Source organism: Bombyx mori, chromosome 2, assembly GCF_030269925.1.
Source record: "Bombyx mori chromosome 2, ASM3026992v2".
Taxonomy (NCBI): domain Eukaryota; kingdom Metazoa; phylum Arthropoda; class Insecta; order Lepidoptera; family Bombycidae; genus Bombyx; species Bombyx mori.
In genome coordinates this window covers 2,025,775-2,040,869 of record NC_085108.1, presented here as the reverse complement: position 1 = coordinate 2,040,869, position 15,095 = coordinate 2,025,775, and the positions used below count along the sequence as shown (strand labels likewise).

At 44.4% G+C, this 15,095-nt stretch overlaps 1 protein-coding gene across 1 annotated transcript; it reads right to left on the bottom strand.

Moving 5' to 3' along the window:
- Positions 1-13,053: 13,053 nt before the first annotated feature.
- On the bottom strand, positions 13,054-13,922 carry LOC119629662 (chorion class high-cysteine HCA protein 12-like). Its single transcript, XM_038016184.2, has 2 exons — positions 13,872-13,922; positions 13,054-13,386 (listed from the first exon to the last, which is right to left on the bottom strand). The coding sequence occupies exons 1-2, from the start codon at positions 13,920-13,922 to the stop codon at positions 13,054-13,056; spliced, it is 384 nt and encodes a 127-aa protein (XP_037872112.2).
- Between the last annotated feature and the right edge of the window lie 1,173 nt (positions 13,923-15,095).

Sequence of the window (15,095 nt, the reverse complement as noted above, 5' to 3'; positions counted from 1 at the left end):
GTCTAGTAAATAAATAAAAATAAATATAAAATAAAAAGCCTATATTCTTCATTTTACTGTAAACAACATAGTAAATGCTATATTGCAAGATGTAAATGTTGGTTTTCATTTGTTAGTATTTATATAAATATAATAGTTTTTCTTTTAATCTAAGATAGTTCGTTTTTTGGGATACGAACTCTTTGTTTTTTTTCTATTTGTCCCTATTTATTGCAAATAATCAGCCACTCATTGCCTGCAATATCTGTTATGTCGTCAGCCCACCTTTTCTTCGGTCTGCCTGCTATTCTTTTTCTTTTTGGCTCTATCCACTCTGATGTTATGACTTTCCACCGATTATTTTTGTATCGTGCCAGTCCATTGCCTGCACCTGCATTGCATAAGTTAGCTTGGCTTTTTGTCGCAAAAACGCCTCGATCCATGCCTACAATAGGTATCCTACCGAGGAGAATCGTATTCCAATTGGTGCTCTACAATAGGACGTAAAATCTCGCATCGTCGAAGTCCAATATGTCCGTTCGTCTAATATCTTAGAAGGACTCATGTCCTCACAACGGTCTTACTATGGCTTTGCTCGTACTCTCAAATCGGATACGGTAGTAACTATGCCTCCCCTCGTAGGCCCCTCAGGCCGACTCACGGCTTACAATAACGACCAACAAGCAGAACTGCTGGCCGATACATTGCAAAACCAGTACACGTCCAGCACTCAATCTGCGCACATACCTCGGTCACCGTCGACCCGGCCAGCCTAGTTACTCTTAACCTAGTAGTTACTCTTAGGCTTAAGGACCCCGGTAACCTTAATCGTCAAACTTGGCAAAGAGTTCGACATGCAACCTAACCTAAATATCAGCCCGCTGATTTTCTCGCTGATCTTCTCAGCATGTCGCGATTCATTCGCGAAACAGCTGCTCTTGAGCCGATAGGCCTTCGGAGGCGCTCGGATAGCTGTTAGCAAATCTTATCACTTCTGGCTGAGCCCTTGCTCGCCCACCTGTCCTAGTGAAACTGGAAAGGCCTCCGGGCCACCAGTAATCCTTCTAAAATCTTGAATTGTAAACCAATATTGTAACGTTTTAAAGTAAAATCTCTAAATCTTTACTTTATGAATATGGCAGCAGCTTGAAATTTGATGTAGTCTCTTCGATTTGAAAGCAATCACGAATTCTTCAGTCTCCCCGAATTGTCATATCTGAACTGAATCTCTCTCACTTTTGAGACACAACGAGTTCCTCGTGATGCAGGAGTTGTTGGACTTTCTTTTCACGGGACTTGGAAACACGGTTAATCAACTCTGACTTTAGTCGCTCGTACTTCCTACTGGCTGGAGGATTGGGGATGATACCCTCCACTGTCGAGGCGTAGGTTTCATCCAACTGGCTGCAGGTATAGTGGAATTTTGTCGAGTCAGCGGTGATACTCGACAACAGGAACTGGCTCTCCAGCTGTGCAAACCACAGCGCAGGTTTATCCGGGTAGAACGGTGGTACCCTTACACCCACACGACCAAGGTCACTACTGCCAATTGCAATTGTTTTTTCCACACTCATATTGCGTTCTGTATGAGAGGTCACCAATAAAGTGTTGTAAAATTAAACCACCCGCACAGTTTAAAGTACTATCAGTTTATTGTCAAAAGAAAGCACAAACACAAAGAAGGAGAAAAGAGTGGAGATATGAGAAACGATAACATGAAGCGACAGTATATACTATTACAAACTTATAAGTATTTTATAATCACTGTTGTTAGCCAAAGTCATTCAAAAAGCGCAAGCGTCTCGCCTTAAGTCGACCAGCTGACTGACTTGGCGAGGACCTACACCAAGTGTGTCTAGATGTACATTTATTTTGTATATGTAGTCACTATATAAAAATTCGGATCGTTTGTCCGTTCAACATACAATTATTTATAAAAATTTAAATTGTAACGTGCGGAACTGAAATATAATAAAAAGATCCTCGCACGCTAAGCGGAACCCTAAAGTGTTGACCAACGCCGCGCGACCGACACCTGCGCAAGATTCGTAAAAATGCAGTCAGTGAGTTTCGAAAAATTTGAATAACGCGCATGCGCCGGTCGCTGCACAAAATTATTAATTTAAAACTATCTTGTTATACCTTGTTGTACCTTAAGTTGTAACGATTAAATAAATGATTAACATTAAATTGGCGCCCAACGTGGGGCCGTCATCGTATTTAAGTCGACGTACATAAATACTTACCCACTAGAAATTTCGAGAAGTACCTGAAAAATGCCGCCGCGAAAAATACGCCAACAGACGGATGACAATAGTGATTCTGGTGATGAAAAGGTGGACGCAGTGCCCTCGCCAGCACCAGTGCTCATGTCCGGGGATCAGCTGTCCTCGCTCCTGGCCGCCTTCTCAAAGTCGCAGGCCGAGGCGAACCGACAACTCGTCGAGTCCCTGTGGGCATCGCATGGTTTGGGAAGTGGATCGAAGTTCACCACCCCGATAGTGTCACCGTCCCCGACGCCAACAAGTAACATGGCTAAATGCACCGCGCGTTTTGATGGCGTCGCTCGCGATCCGGAGGCCGTTGAAGCGTTTATCGACTCTGTGGAGGTGTACAAGGAGTGTGCGTGCGTCTCCGACGATATCGCATTGCGTGGACTACCAATGCTCATGGAAGGCGAAGCAGCCATATGGTGGAGAGGGGTCCGGAACGAAGTGTCCTCGTGGCCCGACGCTCTCAAAAGGTTACGAGCTATGTATGGTGTGCCACGCCCTGCACATAAAGTTTTTCGTGACGTGTTTTCGTCTGAGCAAGGTGATGAGCTTGCTGACAGTTTCATAGTGAGGATACGTGCTATGCTGTCCAGATTGCCGTACCAGCTACCAGAGGAAGCCAGGTTAGACATAATCTATGGTCTACTTCATAAACGGATAAGGAAAAGACTACCGAGAGATGGTGTGAGCGACATAGAAACACTCATAGAGAAGTCGCGCATGGTGGAGGAGTCACTTGTGGAGTGCACGGCTGCCCCCAACATTCCGCCGCAGCCACACAAGTCGTTACCTACGGTGTTCGGCGAACGCAGCTCCGCGCCTGACGTGACAAGTGTGAGATCGCCGAGACCTGCCGGCGCCGCCGCTGCGCTAGTGCGCTCCTCCGTTGCTGTTGCACCGTCGTCGCTACCTCAACCGTCCCCATCCCCGCGTAGTGTAAAAAGCGAAACATTGGTTAAAAAGCTATTTTGTGTGTATTGCAAATCGCGTGGACATGTCCGTGATTCTTGTAACAAAATTAGTGAAAACAAATCTGTATCTTGTTATGGTTGTGGTGAAAAAGGTTTTATTAAAAGTAACTGTCCAAAATGTAACAATATTCCTAGCAATATTCAGAGTAATGTTATTAATAGAAACTCGCACGTTAAGGACAATGTATTCTATTCTGTAAATGTAAACACTTTCTCAGATTCACATTGTAATGATAAACATTCTGTAAGTCGACCTATATTGCATATAGGTATACAGGGTTATAATGGGACTGCTTTGTTAGATACCGCCGCACGGCGTAGTATCGCGGGTTACACACTCTACGCGCTTTTTCAACGTTTAGGTATGAAGTTTCGCACTGAAAATATGTCGGTGAGACTCGCAGATGGTACCACTCGGAACACTAAGATATTATTAACACATGCAGACGTTGAATTAAGTTCAGTATGTATACCTATTGAGTTTATTATATTCCCCGATTCTCAGAATAATGAAACCTTGTTAGGAATAGATTTTATTTTGAAGGCACGATTAATAATTGATTTCTCTTCTATGACTTGGCGCTCGGCTGATCAGCCCCGGGACATTCACCCTTTGTCATGTGAAAATTCACGTGACCCCATAAGTTGCGCTTCTATAAACTTGTTGCGCGAGGATGAAGGCAAATTCTTATCGGAGTCTGAAAAGGGGCGTCTGGTGGATTTACTGGGTGAATATACTGATGTTTTCGAGGAAGTCGGTGAGCCGACTCCTTTTTCAGAGCATCGGATCGACACCGGCGACCACCCTCCTATCGCTGTACCTCCGTATCGTGTCACGCCGGCGAGGAAAGAGGTCATGCGCGCCGAGCTCGACAAGATGCTAGCAGAGGACGTGATCGAGGAATGTGAGTCTGCGTGGTCCGCGCCGTGTGTCTTGGTGCCGAAACCTAACGGTACGTATAGGTTTTGTGTTGATTATAGGAAACTGAATGCGGTCACCAAGACCGATTCCTATCCCATGCCTCGAATTGATGAACTTCTTCAGTCTACCAATGGAGGTTGCGTTATGAGCTCGTTGGACCTTCGGAGCGGGTACTGGCAGGTTCAAACCCTGGACAGAGACAAAACTGCTTTTAGTACACCCTTTGGTACCTTTCGTTTTAAGCGTATGCCTTTCGGCTTGAAGAACGCACCGGCAACCTTTCAGAGACTGATTGATCGGTTTCGATCGGGCTCTTCTCTCCAGGAGGTAGCTATCCTGGCGTATCTCGACGATATTTTAGTAATATCAGAAAATATTGATAAGCATTTTTCAGATCTCCGTGCGGTGTTTGACCGGCTCCGCGTGTTCAAGCTGCGAGCCAATAGGGACAAATGCGCTTTTGCCCGGGAGCAAGTCAAATACCTTGGTCACGTGATCTCGAGGTCAGGTATATCTCCGGACAGGGACAAGGTAAGCGCTGTGTTGGATATGAAGGAACCTACATGTCTTCGACAACTTCGTACTTTTCTCCAGACGTGCTCGTGGTTTCGTAAGTTCATCCCGAACTTTGCGAAGATAGCCGAACCACTCACACGATTGACCAAAAAGAGTCAGCTTTGGATTTGGGGCCTGGAGCAGGATGATGCCTTCAAATCTCTTAAGAGGCTACTGACGACATCTCCGATTTTGGTACAGGCAGACTATACTAAGCCTTTCATCCTTAGGACTGACGCGAGTGATTATGCTCTAGGTGCATGTTTGCTCCAGGGGGAGTCATCCAATGATGAGCGTCCCATTGAGTACGCCAGTCGTCTTCTGACATCGGCGGAGCGCAACTATTCGACGACCGAACGGGAGGCGCTCGCTGTCGTCTGGGCTGTGGAGCGATTCCGAGGCTACATCGATGGACATCTGGTGCACGTTCGTAGTGACCATCAGCCCCTGAAATGGTTGTTTTCAGTAAAGTCACCGAGCAGCAGGTTAGTTCGCTGGGCTATGAAGCTTCAAGCTTACGATTTGCAAATTGAGTACACCCCAGGAAAAGTTAATGTGATAGCCGACACGCTTAGCCGCCCAGTGACCGAGCTCAACTCGCCACCGGACTGTGGAATCTGTCCCGTTATCGTCGACGTGCCCCACTGGGATGCCGCTTCGACCTGGGACGCTCAGATGGCTGATCCGGAAATTTCCAAGATCATCATTGATTTGGAAGGGACCGATGAATTATCTGTTAATAGATGGTCTGAACGAGGCTATCTCCTAACTCAAGGCGTTCTATACCGCTACGCCGAAGATTCTGAGTCCGAGGAACCTCAGCTAGTCGTACCAGAGAGCTTGCGTGGCAAGGTCATGTTCGAGTGTCATGACTCGCCCACAGCCGCTCACGGGGGGATTCAAAGGACCATTCATCGTATCTCCCAACGATTCTATTTTCCAGGTTTGAGACGCTATGTTACTGAGTATTTGAAAACGTGTATAGAGTGCCAGCGGTACAAGCCGTCTAACTTTAAGCCAGCGGGACTACTCCAGACTCCAGTTCCAGCTCAGCGGTTTGAAGTTATTGCAGTGGACCTTTTCGGGCCTTTACCCAAAGGACCCTGCGGTGAGAGGTGGATCCTGATAGTCGAAGACACCGCCAGTAAGTGGGTTGAGCTGTTCGCTCTCATTGATGCCACTGCCGAGGTATGTGCAAAAAACCCTCGTTAATGAAGTCTTTATGAGATTCGGAGTGCCTCGCCGGATGATTTCCGACAACGGAGTTCAATATGTGGCCGATGTCATGCAAAAGGCTATGTTTTTTTTAGGGGTAAAACAAAATCTCATTCCTCTTTATCATCCCGAAGCCAATCCGGTTGAGCGGAAGAATCGGGACTTAAAGGCTCACCTTGCCATATTGCTTAAAGGCCGTCACCAGCAGTGGCCTGAGGTACTGTCGTTCGTCCGATTCGCTTTTAATAGTTCCGTCTGCACGTCAACCGAGCAAACGCCAGCTTATCTTACCTTTGGTCGTGAGCTCCGATCTCCAATATCCGCTCAGCTTGATCTTCGCGCCGTCGTAGAGTCCGAGAACTTTGTCCCCCAGATAAGCCCATACTTGTCCAAGCTTGCCGAGACCATCTCGACCGCTAAGGAGAATATTGAACATCATCAAGATATTCAAAAGACGCGCGCTGATCTAAGGCGCTCTGAACCTTACCAGTTTGCAGAAGGGGATCTCGTATTGATGAAGACCCACGTACTTAGTAATGCTAGTAAGGGTATTACGTCGAAGTTTAATCCTAAGCGGGATGGGCCATATGTGATTTCAAAAAAGGTGAGTCCTACTTCCTACCTTCTAGCATACGAGTCGTCGGGCGAAGTTTTTGGTAAGTATCATGTCTCGGATTTGCGACCTTATCATGCGAGGGAGGATGTATGTCCCGAGCCTGTGATTCCCAAGCGCCGCCGGGGTCGACCGCGTAGGGTGGTGGAGTAGACTGGGTCTCATTCCGCGTTGTTTGTTTGACCAGTCAAGGATTTCTCGCCAGGTCAAAAGGGGGAGTGTGTAACGTGCGGAACTGAAATATAATAAAAAGATCCTCGCACGCTAAGCGGAACCCTAAAGTGTTGACCAACGCCGCGCGACCGACACCTGCGCAAGATTCGTAAAAATGCAGTCAGTGAGTTTCGAAAAATTTGAATAACGCGCATGCGCCGGTCGCTGCACAAAATTATTAATTTAAAACTATCTTGTTATACCTTGTTGTACCTTAAGTTGTAACGATTAAATAAATGATTAACATTAAAAAATCTATTTATATAATGTAATAATGTAAATGTAATAATAATAATAATATTACGTAACAAAGAATTTTTAACATGCTACAGATCTAATGAAAATAGACGAATTATGAATTTCGCTTTTATTGAAAACTCAATTTAGATTTTTTTTTATTGCACAAAGATGTTTCCTTTCAATCATAAATAAAATACATTGTGGTACTGAAAATACAATGAGAATTATTATTGAATCTGGATTTTATTGATTTTTTCAATAATAAATAACTCAATGGGTTTTTTAGCAGCAACAGCATCTACGTCCGCATCCGCATCCTCCGCAGCCTCCACAGCCGCATCCGCATCCACCGCAGCCTCCGCAGCCGCATCCACATCCACCGCAGCCTCCACAACCGCATCCGCATCCACCGCATCCGCAGCAACGTCCGCAGATAGAGACACAACCACTAGCACAGGCAGGGCCCTTGAAGCAAACACCTCCGCAGATGGGCACGCGGCCACAGACACAGGTTTCACCACACACGGGCAGCTCACCGCAGACGTTCACATTACCGTCGCCCTCGCCGCCATAGCAACCGCAACCGCAACCACCACCGCATCCACAGCCACAGCACTGACCGTACACATTCTAAAACAGCCACATAAATTAAAATTAAATATTGACACCTTAGTTCCTCGGTACATAACCCACCAATTTCGTCAATTGTAGAATTTGAGTAAGTATCTGCCTCAATTACAATGTATCTAAAGTATTGGTGTAAAAAAGTAGACGTACATAAATATATCATTTACGTACCCATCACGCTTTTAATAATAATTTCCACGGTAAAGGAATAATATCGTGTAATGATTAAATTATTAAATGCACAATTACTAGTGGTAATATGGTCTATTATGAGCTGCTACAGACAGGAAACATTGTTCTCCGGCTTGAAGGGAGCACTTACAGAACAAATCAGAATTCGACCTCATGTCTCAAGATCTGTCAAATCCTCTACGTTTTCGTTTTTATTACGAAGATAATCAGAGAACAATGAAAGGGCACAAAAGAGATCTACTGCTATTAAGTTAAAAATATTGCTTACATTCGGAAGATTTAAAAAAATAAAACTTACTTGGATCAGACAGCCCTGAACGCAGAGAAGGAGAATAGCGAAGGTAAACATGATGCTGGATATTCAGGCACTTAATCTTGAATACTTTAAGCTTCAAGACTTCGTTCTTATATAGTAACTAAGAATCATGTTCACCTTGAGATAAGAAACAATTCAATGACAAACAGTTGAGAAACAATGATAGTTTGGTTTTTAATCAAACAGGTGTTCGTAATTGTTTCCTTATTACACGACCCGAAGGACGAAAACTGCAGAATATCTCCAAAGTCACGTCTTTATGCTATTTAGATATGAAGCATGCGGATTTTCAAGGAAACTGCTCGGTATAAAAGCTGATGTAGTTCAGAGTCAACTCATTCTGAAGTCATTCAGTGAAACAACATGGCCGCTAAACTCATTCTCTTCGTCTGCGCCATCGCCCTCGTGGCTCAGGTAAGTCTTATAATTTTAAATTTAATTAATTGAACTTAAAATGATTACTTAAAAATATTTAATTGTTTCCTTTGTTCATAGTCTGTTTTGGGCACCGGTTGCGGCTGCGGCTGTAGAGGTTGTGGCTGCGGTTGTGGAGGTTGTGGCTCTAGATGTTGTGACCGTTTCTGTGTGTGTTCCAACTCGGCTGCTCCTACTGGTCTAAGTATATGTTCCGAGAACAGGTACAATGGTGATGTCTGTGTCTGCGGTGAAGTGCCTTTCCTTGGTACTGCTGATGTCTGTGGCGACATGTGCAGCTCGGGTTGTGGTTGTATCGACTACGGCTGCGGAGACGATTGCATCGGTATCACCCAAAGCTGCGGCGGGTGCGGATGCGGCTGTGGAGGCTGCGGTGGATGCGGATGCGGAGGCTGCGGCGGATGCGGCTGTGGAGGCTGCGGTGGATGCGGATGCTGTGGAGGTTGTGGTGGATGCGGATGCGGCTGTGGAGGCTGCGGTGGATGCGGATGCTGTGGAGGTTGTGGTGGATGCGGATGCGGCTGTGGAGGCTGCGGCTGCTGCTGAGGATGCAGTTGCGGACATGCATTTGTGGCGTCTACTAAAAAGCTCATTGAGTTATGTATTATTGAAAAAATCAATAAAACCCACCTTCAGTAATTATCCTCATTGTCTTTTCAGTACCACAATTGTATTTTATTGTAACGTGTGAAATGTTCCTGAATACGTGTTAATTGCTTATTCTTTTAATTGCTTAATTGGGTGGACGAGGCTCACCTGATGTTATGTGTTGACCGGAGCCCATAGACATCAACAACGTAAATGCCGCCCTACCCGTCTTGAGATATAAGTTCCTAATCTCAATTTTGTACTACAACTAGCTGTGACCGTCCGCTTCGCTGGGCATTTAAAATTAACATTATTATATCTCACCCCCACAAAGATTCTCATCATTAACGCCCCAGGAACTGGTGTAGTAAATCCAACACTCATATTAAATATTAGCCTATCTATTAAGTATATGTATTGTCTATATGGATACCAAGTTTCAAGTCAATCGGATGCATGGTTCAGTAGTTATAATGGAACATCCGTAAAAACCACGGGGGATGCGCGATATATCGGCCATCAGAGTCTCTCTCGAAGCGTTGTACACAAGAGGCGATTAAAACTTGTGTCTGAAGTGGAGAATTCTCTGGGGCGGGTTTCCAAGTGGGGTGAACTGAATTCAGTTCAGTTCAACCCATTGAAGACACAGGTTTGCGCGTTCACTGCGAGGAATGACCCTTTTGTCATGGCGCCGGAATTTCAAGGAGTATCCCTGCAGCTTTCTGCGAGTATCAGGATTCTAGGGGTCGATATTTCGAACGATGTCCAATATCGGAGTCATTTGGAAGGTAAAACCAAATTGGCCTCTAAAATGTTGGGAGTCCTCAACAGCGCGAAGCGGTATTTCACACCTGGACAGAGACTTGCGCTTTATAAAGCGCAGGTCCGGCCTCGCGTGGAGTACTGCTCTCACTTTTGGGCCGGGGCTCCCAAATACCAGCTACTTCAATTTGACTCCATACAGAAACGGGCTGTTCGGATGGTCGACAGTCCCGCTCTCGCGGATCGCTTGGAACCTCTGGGTCTACGGAGGGACTTCGGTTGTCTCTGTGTTTTATACCGTATGGTCCATGGGGAATGCTCTAAGGAATTATTCGAGATGATCCCCTCATCTCCTTTTTATGATCGCACCTCCCGCCATCGGAGCAGAGTTCATCCATATTATCTGGAACCACTGCGTTCATCGACAGTGCGTTTTCAAAGATCTTTTCTGCCACGTACCATCCGGCTTTGGAATGAACTCCCCTCCACGGTGTTTTCCGAGCGCTATTACATGTCCTCAAACGAGGCTTGCAGAGAGAACTTAATGGTACGCAGCGGCTTGGCTCTGCCCCTGGTATTGCTGACGTCCATGAGCGACGGTGACCACTTACCATCAGGTGGGCCGTATGCTCGTTTGCATACAAAGGCAATAAAAAAAAAGTTATACATATTTGGATTCTGATTCACAACTCTGAACGCAGATAAGGAGAATAGATAGCACAGAAGGTAACAACGCTCAGAATTTAGGGAATCTTGAATACTTCAAGCTTCAAGACTTCGTTCTTGTATCGAGGGGACACAGACTATTTGGTTTACGCGACATTTCGCCCAATACACAACATTTATCTTTGTAATTAAAGGTGAGTTTTATTTGGTACTAGCCCAACAATTCGATGTTTTTAACTGATCTTCAATTATGTTAAACCCATTCAAATGGCTGAAGAAGTTATTTTTGGTGATGACAACTTTTTCATATTTTAAACTTTTAACAGCTTTCCTGTAAAGCTGCAACGTCGCTTACATCAAATAGCCATTCATTCCTCGATATAGTAACTGAGGATCATGTTCACCTTGAGATATGAAACAATTCAATTCAATTCATTTATTTATCAGATAAAAATAATCCATCAATCCACATACACAACAAAATCTAAATTTAATTACAACAGGTACATAATATAAAAAACAAAATAAAATAAACAAAGAATAAACAAGTAGTTAGGTCTTCTCAGCTAAGATTATAATAAAACAGTTGAGAAACAATGATAGTTTGATTTTCTATCAAACAGGTAATTGTTTCTTAATTACACCGTCCGAAGGACGAAAACTCCAGAATATCTCTGAAGTTTTTTTTTTATTGCCTTTGTAGGCAGACGGGCATACGGCCCACCTGATGGTGAGTGATTACCGTCGCCCATGGACTTCAGCAATGCCAGGGACAGAGCCAAGCCGCTGCCTACCGCTTAATACTCTCCACAAGCCTCGTTTGAAGAAGGACATGTCATAGCGCTCGGGAAACACCGTGGTGGGGAGCTCATTTTATAGCCGGACGGTACGTGGCAAAAAAGATCTCTGGAAACGTACTGTGGATGACCGCAGTGGCTCCAGGTAGTATGGATGAACTCTACTCCGGTGGCGGGCGGTGCGATGGTAAAAACGAGATGCCGGTATCAACTCGACCAATTTCTCACGTCTATATGCTATTTAGATACAGAGCAAGTGGATTTTCAAGGAAACTACTATATAGAAGCTGATCCAGTTCAAAGTCAACTGATTCTGAAGTCGCTACCGCCCTCGTGGTTCAGATAAGTGTTTTAAAATTAAAATTGAAATAAGTGGACATAGAGCAGTAAATACTTAACCATTCCGCATTGTTCGCAGTCCAGCCAGTTCAATTTTGGGCATTGGTTGTGGTTGCGGTTGTGAAGGTTGTGGCTACGGCTTTGGGAGTCTCAGCGCTGGATATGATAGCTCCGGTGGGGATCTCAATGTCTTCTGCTTGGGCTGCTCCTACTGCCCAGGGTTTACGAGGGCTGTATCGGTGTCTGCGGTAACATGCCTTACCTCGGTACTGCTGATATCGCTGACTAATTCCCCACCGCTAGTGCTAGTAGTCTCAACTACTCAGCTCGACGAACGAATCAACGAATCGGCTATGACGCTGGCTATGGTCTCGGCTGCGGAGGCGGCTGTAGAGGCTGCGGTGGACGCAAAGGATACGGATGCGGCTATGGAGGTTACAGTGGATGCAGATGTATGATGCATCTACTAAAAAGCTTATTAAATTAAGTGCATGAGAAATGAAATAAAATCAACATTCAATAATAAACTTCACTGTCCTTTCAGTAAGATAATTTTAGCAAAAAAAAAACTGGTAACTGATTTTAAATAAGTTCTGTGTATTCAAATACAATAAAAAAAAACATAATAAATAGTTGTAAACATTACAAAGTAGAATCCCTACTAAATCTGTAGCAGTTTGAAAACTTATACAGCCCTTTCCCAATTAGGACCTATCTTTGTTGATTTTAATGCAACCACGAATTCTTTAGTCTTTCAGAATTGTCGTATCTGAACTGAAACTTTCACTGTTGGGATTGGACATATTCGTTGTTGAACATCTCCATAAAGGACCACACGTGGGCTACTTTAAATCCATTTAGACGTATCACCCTCTTTGCTCCTTGGATAATGACACTAGACTAACTTGTTTTATATAAATGGTGAGTATCAAATGTTGCAAAGGAACGCATAATTATTATTATTGGTGCAGGTCAGAGTATGGGGTTTTTTATTACTTAGAAGGGTCTATGAGCTCACATCCCAACTAGTATGAAGTGGCCATGCGTGTATACCTCAACAACTTGGGACACTCGGGCCACACACGTGGGCCACTTGTAATTCATACTCTTTAGAGCGTATTGTCAGCATTAGCGCTTTGCTAGATGCGACCAAGACAACAGATCTAATGAAAATAGACGAATTATGAACTCGCTTTTATTGAAAACTCAATTTAGATTTTTTTTTATTGCACAAAGATGTTTGCTTTCAATCATAAATAAAATACATTGTGGTATTGAAAATACAATGAGAATTATTATTGTATCTGGATTTTATTGATTTTTTCAATAATAAATAACTCAATGGGTTTTTTAGCAGCAACAGCATCTACGTCCGCATCCGCATCCTCCGCAGCCTCCACAGCCGCATCCGCATCCACCGCAGCCTCCACAACCGCATCCGCAACCACCGCAACCTCCGCACCCGCATCCGCAGCAACGTCCGCAGATAGAGACACAGCCACTAGCACAGGCAGGACCCCCGTAGCAAACACTACCGCAGATGGGCACGCGGCCACAGACACAGGTTTCACCACACACGGGCAGTTCACCGCAGACGTTCACATTACCGTCGCCCTCGCCGCCATAGCAACCGCAACCGCAACCACCACCGCATCCACAGCCACAGCACCGACCGTACACATTCTAAAACAGCCACATAAATTAAAATTTAACATTGACACATTAGTTTCTCTGTACATAATCCACCAATTTCGTCAATTGTAGAATTTGAGTAAGTATTTACCTCAATTATAATGTATCTAAAGTATTGGAGTACAAAAGTAGACGTACATAAATATATCATTTACGTACCCATCACGTTTTTAATAATAATTTCCACGGTGAAGGAATAATATCGTGTAATGATTAAATTATTAAATGCACAATTACTAGTGGTAACATGGTCTATTATGAGCTGCTACAGGCAGGAAACATTGTTCTCCGGCTTGAAGGGAGCACTTACAGAACAAATCAGAGTTAGACCTCAGGTCTCAAGATCTGTGAAATCCCCTGTTTTCGTTTTTGTTACGACGATAATTAGAGAACAATGAAATGGTGCAAAAGAGGTCTACCGCTATTAAGTTAAAAATATTGCTCACATTCGGAAGCTTTTAAAAAATATTACTTACTTGGATCAGACAGCCCTGCACGCAGAGAAGGAGAATAGCGAAGGTAAACATGATGCTGGATATTCAGGCACTTAATCTTGAATACTTTAAGCTTCAAGACTTCGTTCTTATATAGTAACTAAGGATCATGTTCACCTTGAGATAAGAAAAAATTAAATGACAAACAGTTGAGAAACAATGATAGTTTGGTTTTTAATCAAACAGGTGTTCATAATTGTTTCCTGATTAGATCGCCCGAAGGACGAAAACTGCAGAATATCTCCAAAGTCACGTCTATATGCTATTTAGATATGAAGCAGGCGGATTTTCAAGGAAACTGCTCGGTATAAAAGCTGATGTAGTTCAGAGTCAACTCATTCTGAAGTCATTCAGTGAAACAACATGGCCGCTAAACTCATTCTCTTCGTCTGCGCCATCGCCCTCGTGGCTCAGGTAAGTCCTTTAATTTTAAATTTAATTAATTGAACTTAAAATGATTACTTAAAAATATTTAATTTTTTCATTTGTTCATAGTCCGTTTTGGGCACCGGTTGTGGCTGCTGCTGTAGAGGTTGTGGCTGCGGTTGTGGAGGTTGTGGCTCTAGATGTTGTGACCGTTTCTGTGTGTGTTCCAACTCGGCTGCTCCTACTGGTCTAAGTATATGTTCCGAGAACAGGTACAATGGTGATGTCTGTGTCTGCGGTGAAGTGCCTTTCCTTGGTACTGCTGATGTCTGTGGCGACATGTGCAGCTCGGGTTGTGGTTGTATCGACTACGGCTGCGGAGACGGTTGCGTCGGTATCACCCAAAGCTGCGGCGGGTGCGGATGCGGCTGTGGAGGCTGCGGCGGATGCGGCTGTGGAGGCTGCGGTGGATGCGGATGCGGCTGTGGAGGCTGCGGTGGATGCGGATGCGGCTGTGGAGGCTGCGGCTGCTGCTGAGGATGCAGTTGCGGACATTCATGTTGTGGCGTCTACTAAAAAGCTCATTGAGTTATGTATTATTGAAAAAATCAATAAAACCCACCTTCAGTAATTATCCCCATTGTCTTTTCAGTACCACAATTGTATTTTATTGTAACGTGTGAAATGTTCCTGAATACTTGTTAATTGCTTATTCCTTTAATTGCTTAATTGGGTGGACGAGGCTCACGTGATGTTATATGTTGACCGGAGCCCATAGACATCAACAACGTAAATGCCGCCCTACCCGTCTTGAGATATAAGTTCCTAATCTCAATTTTA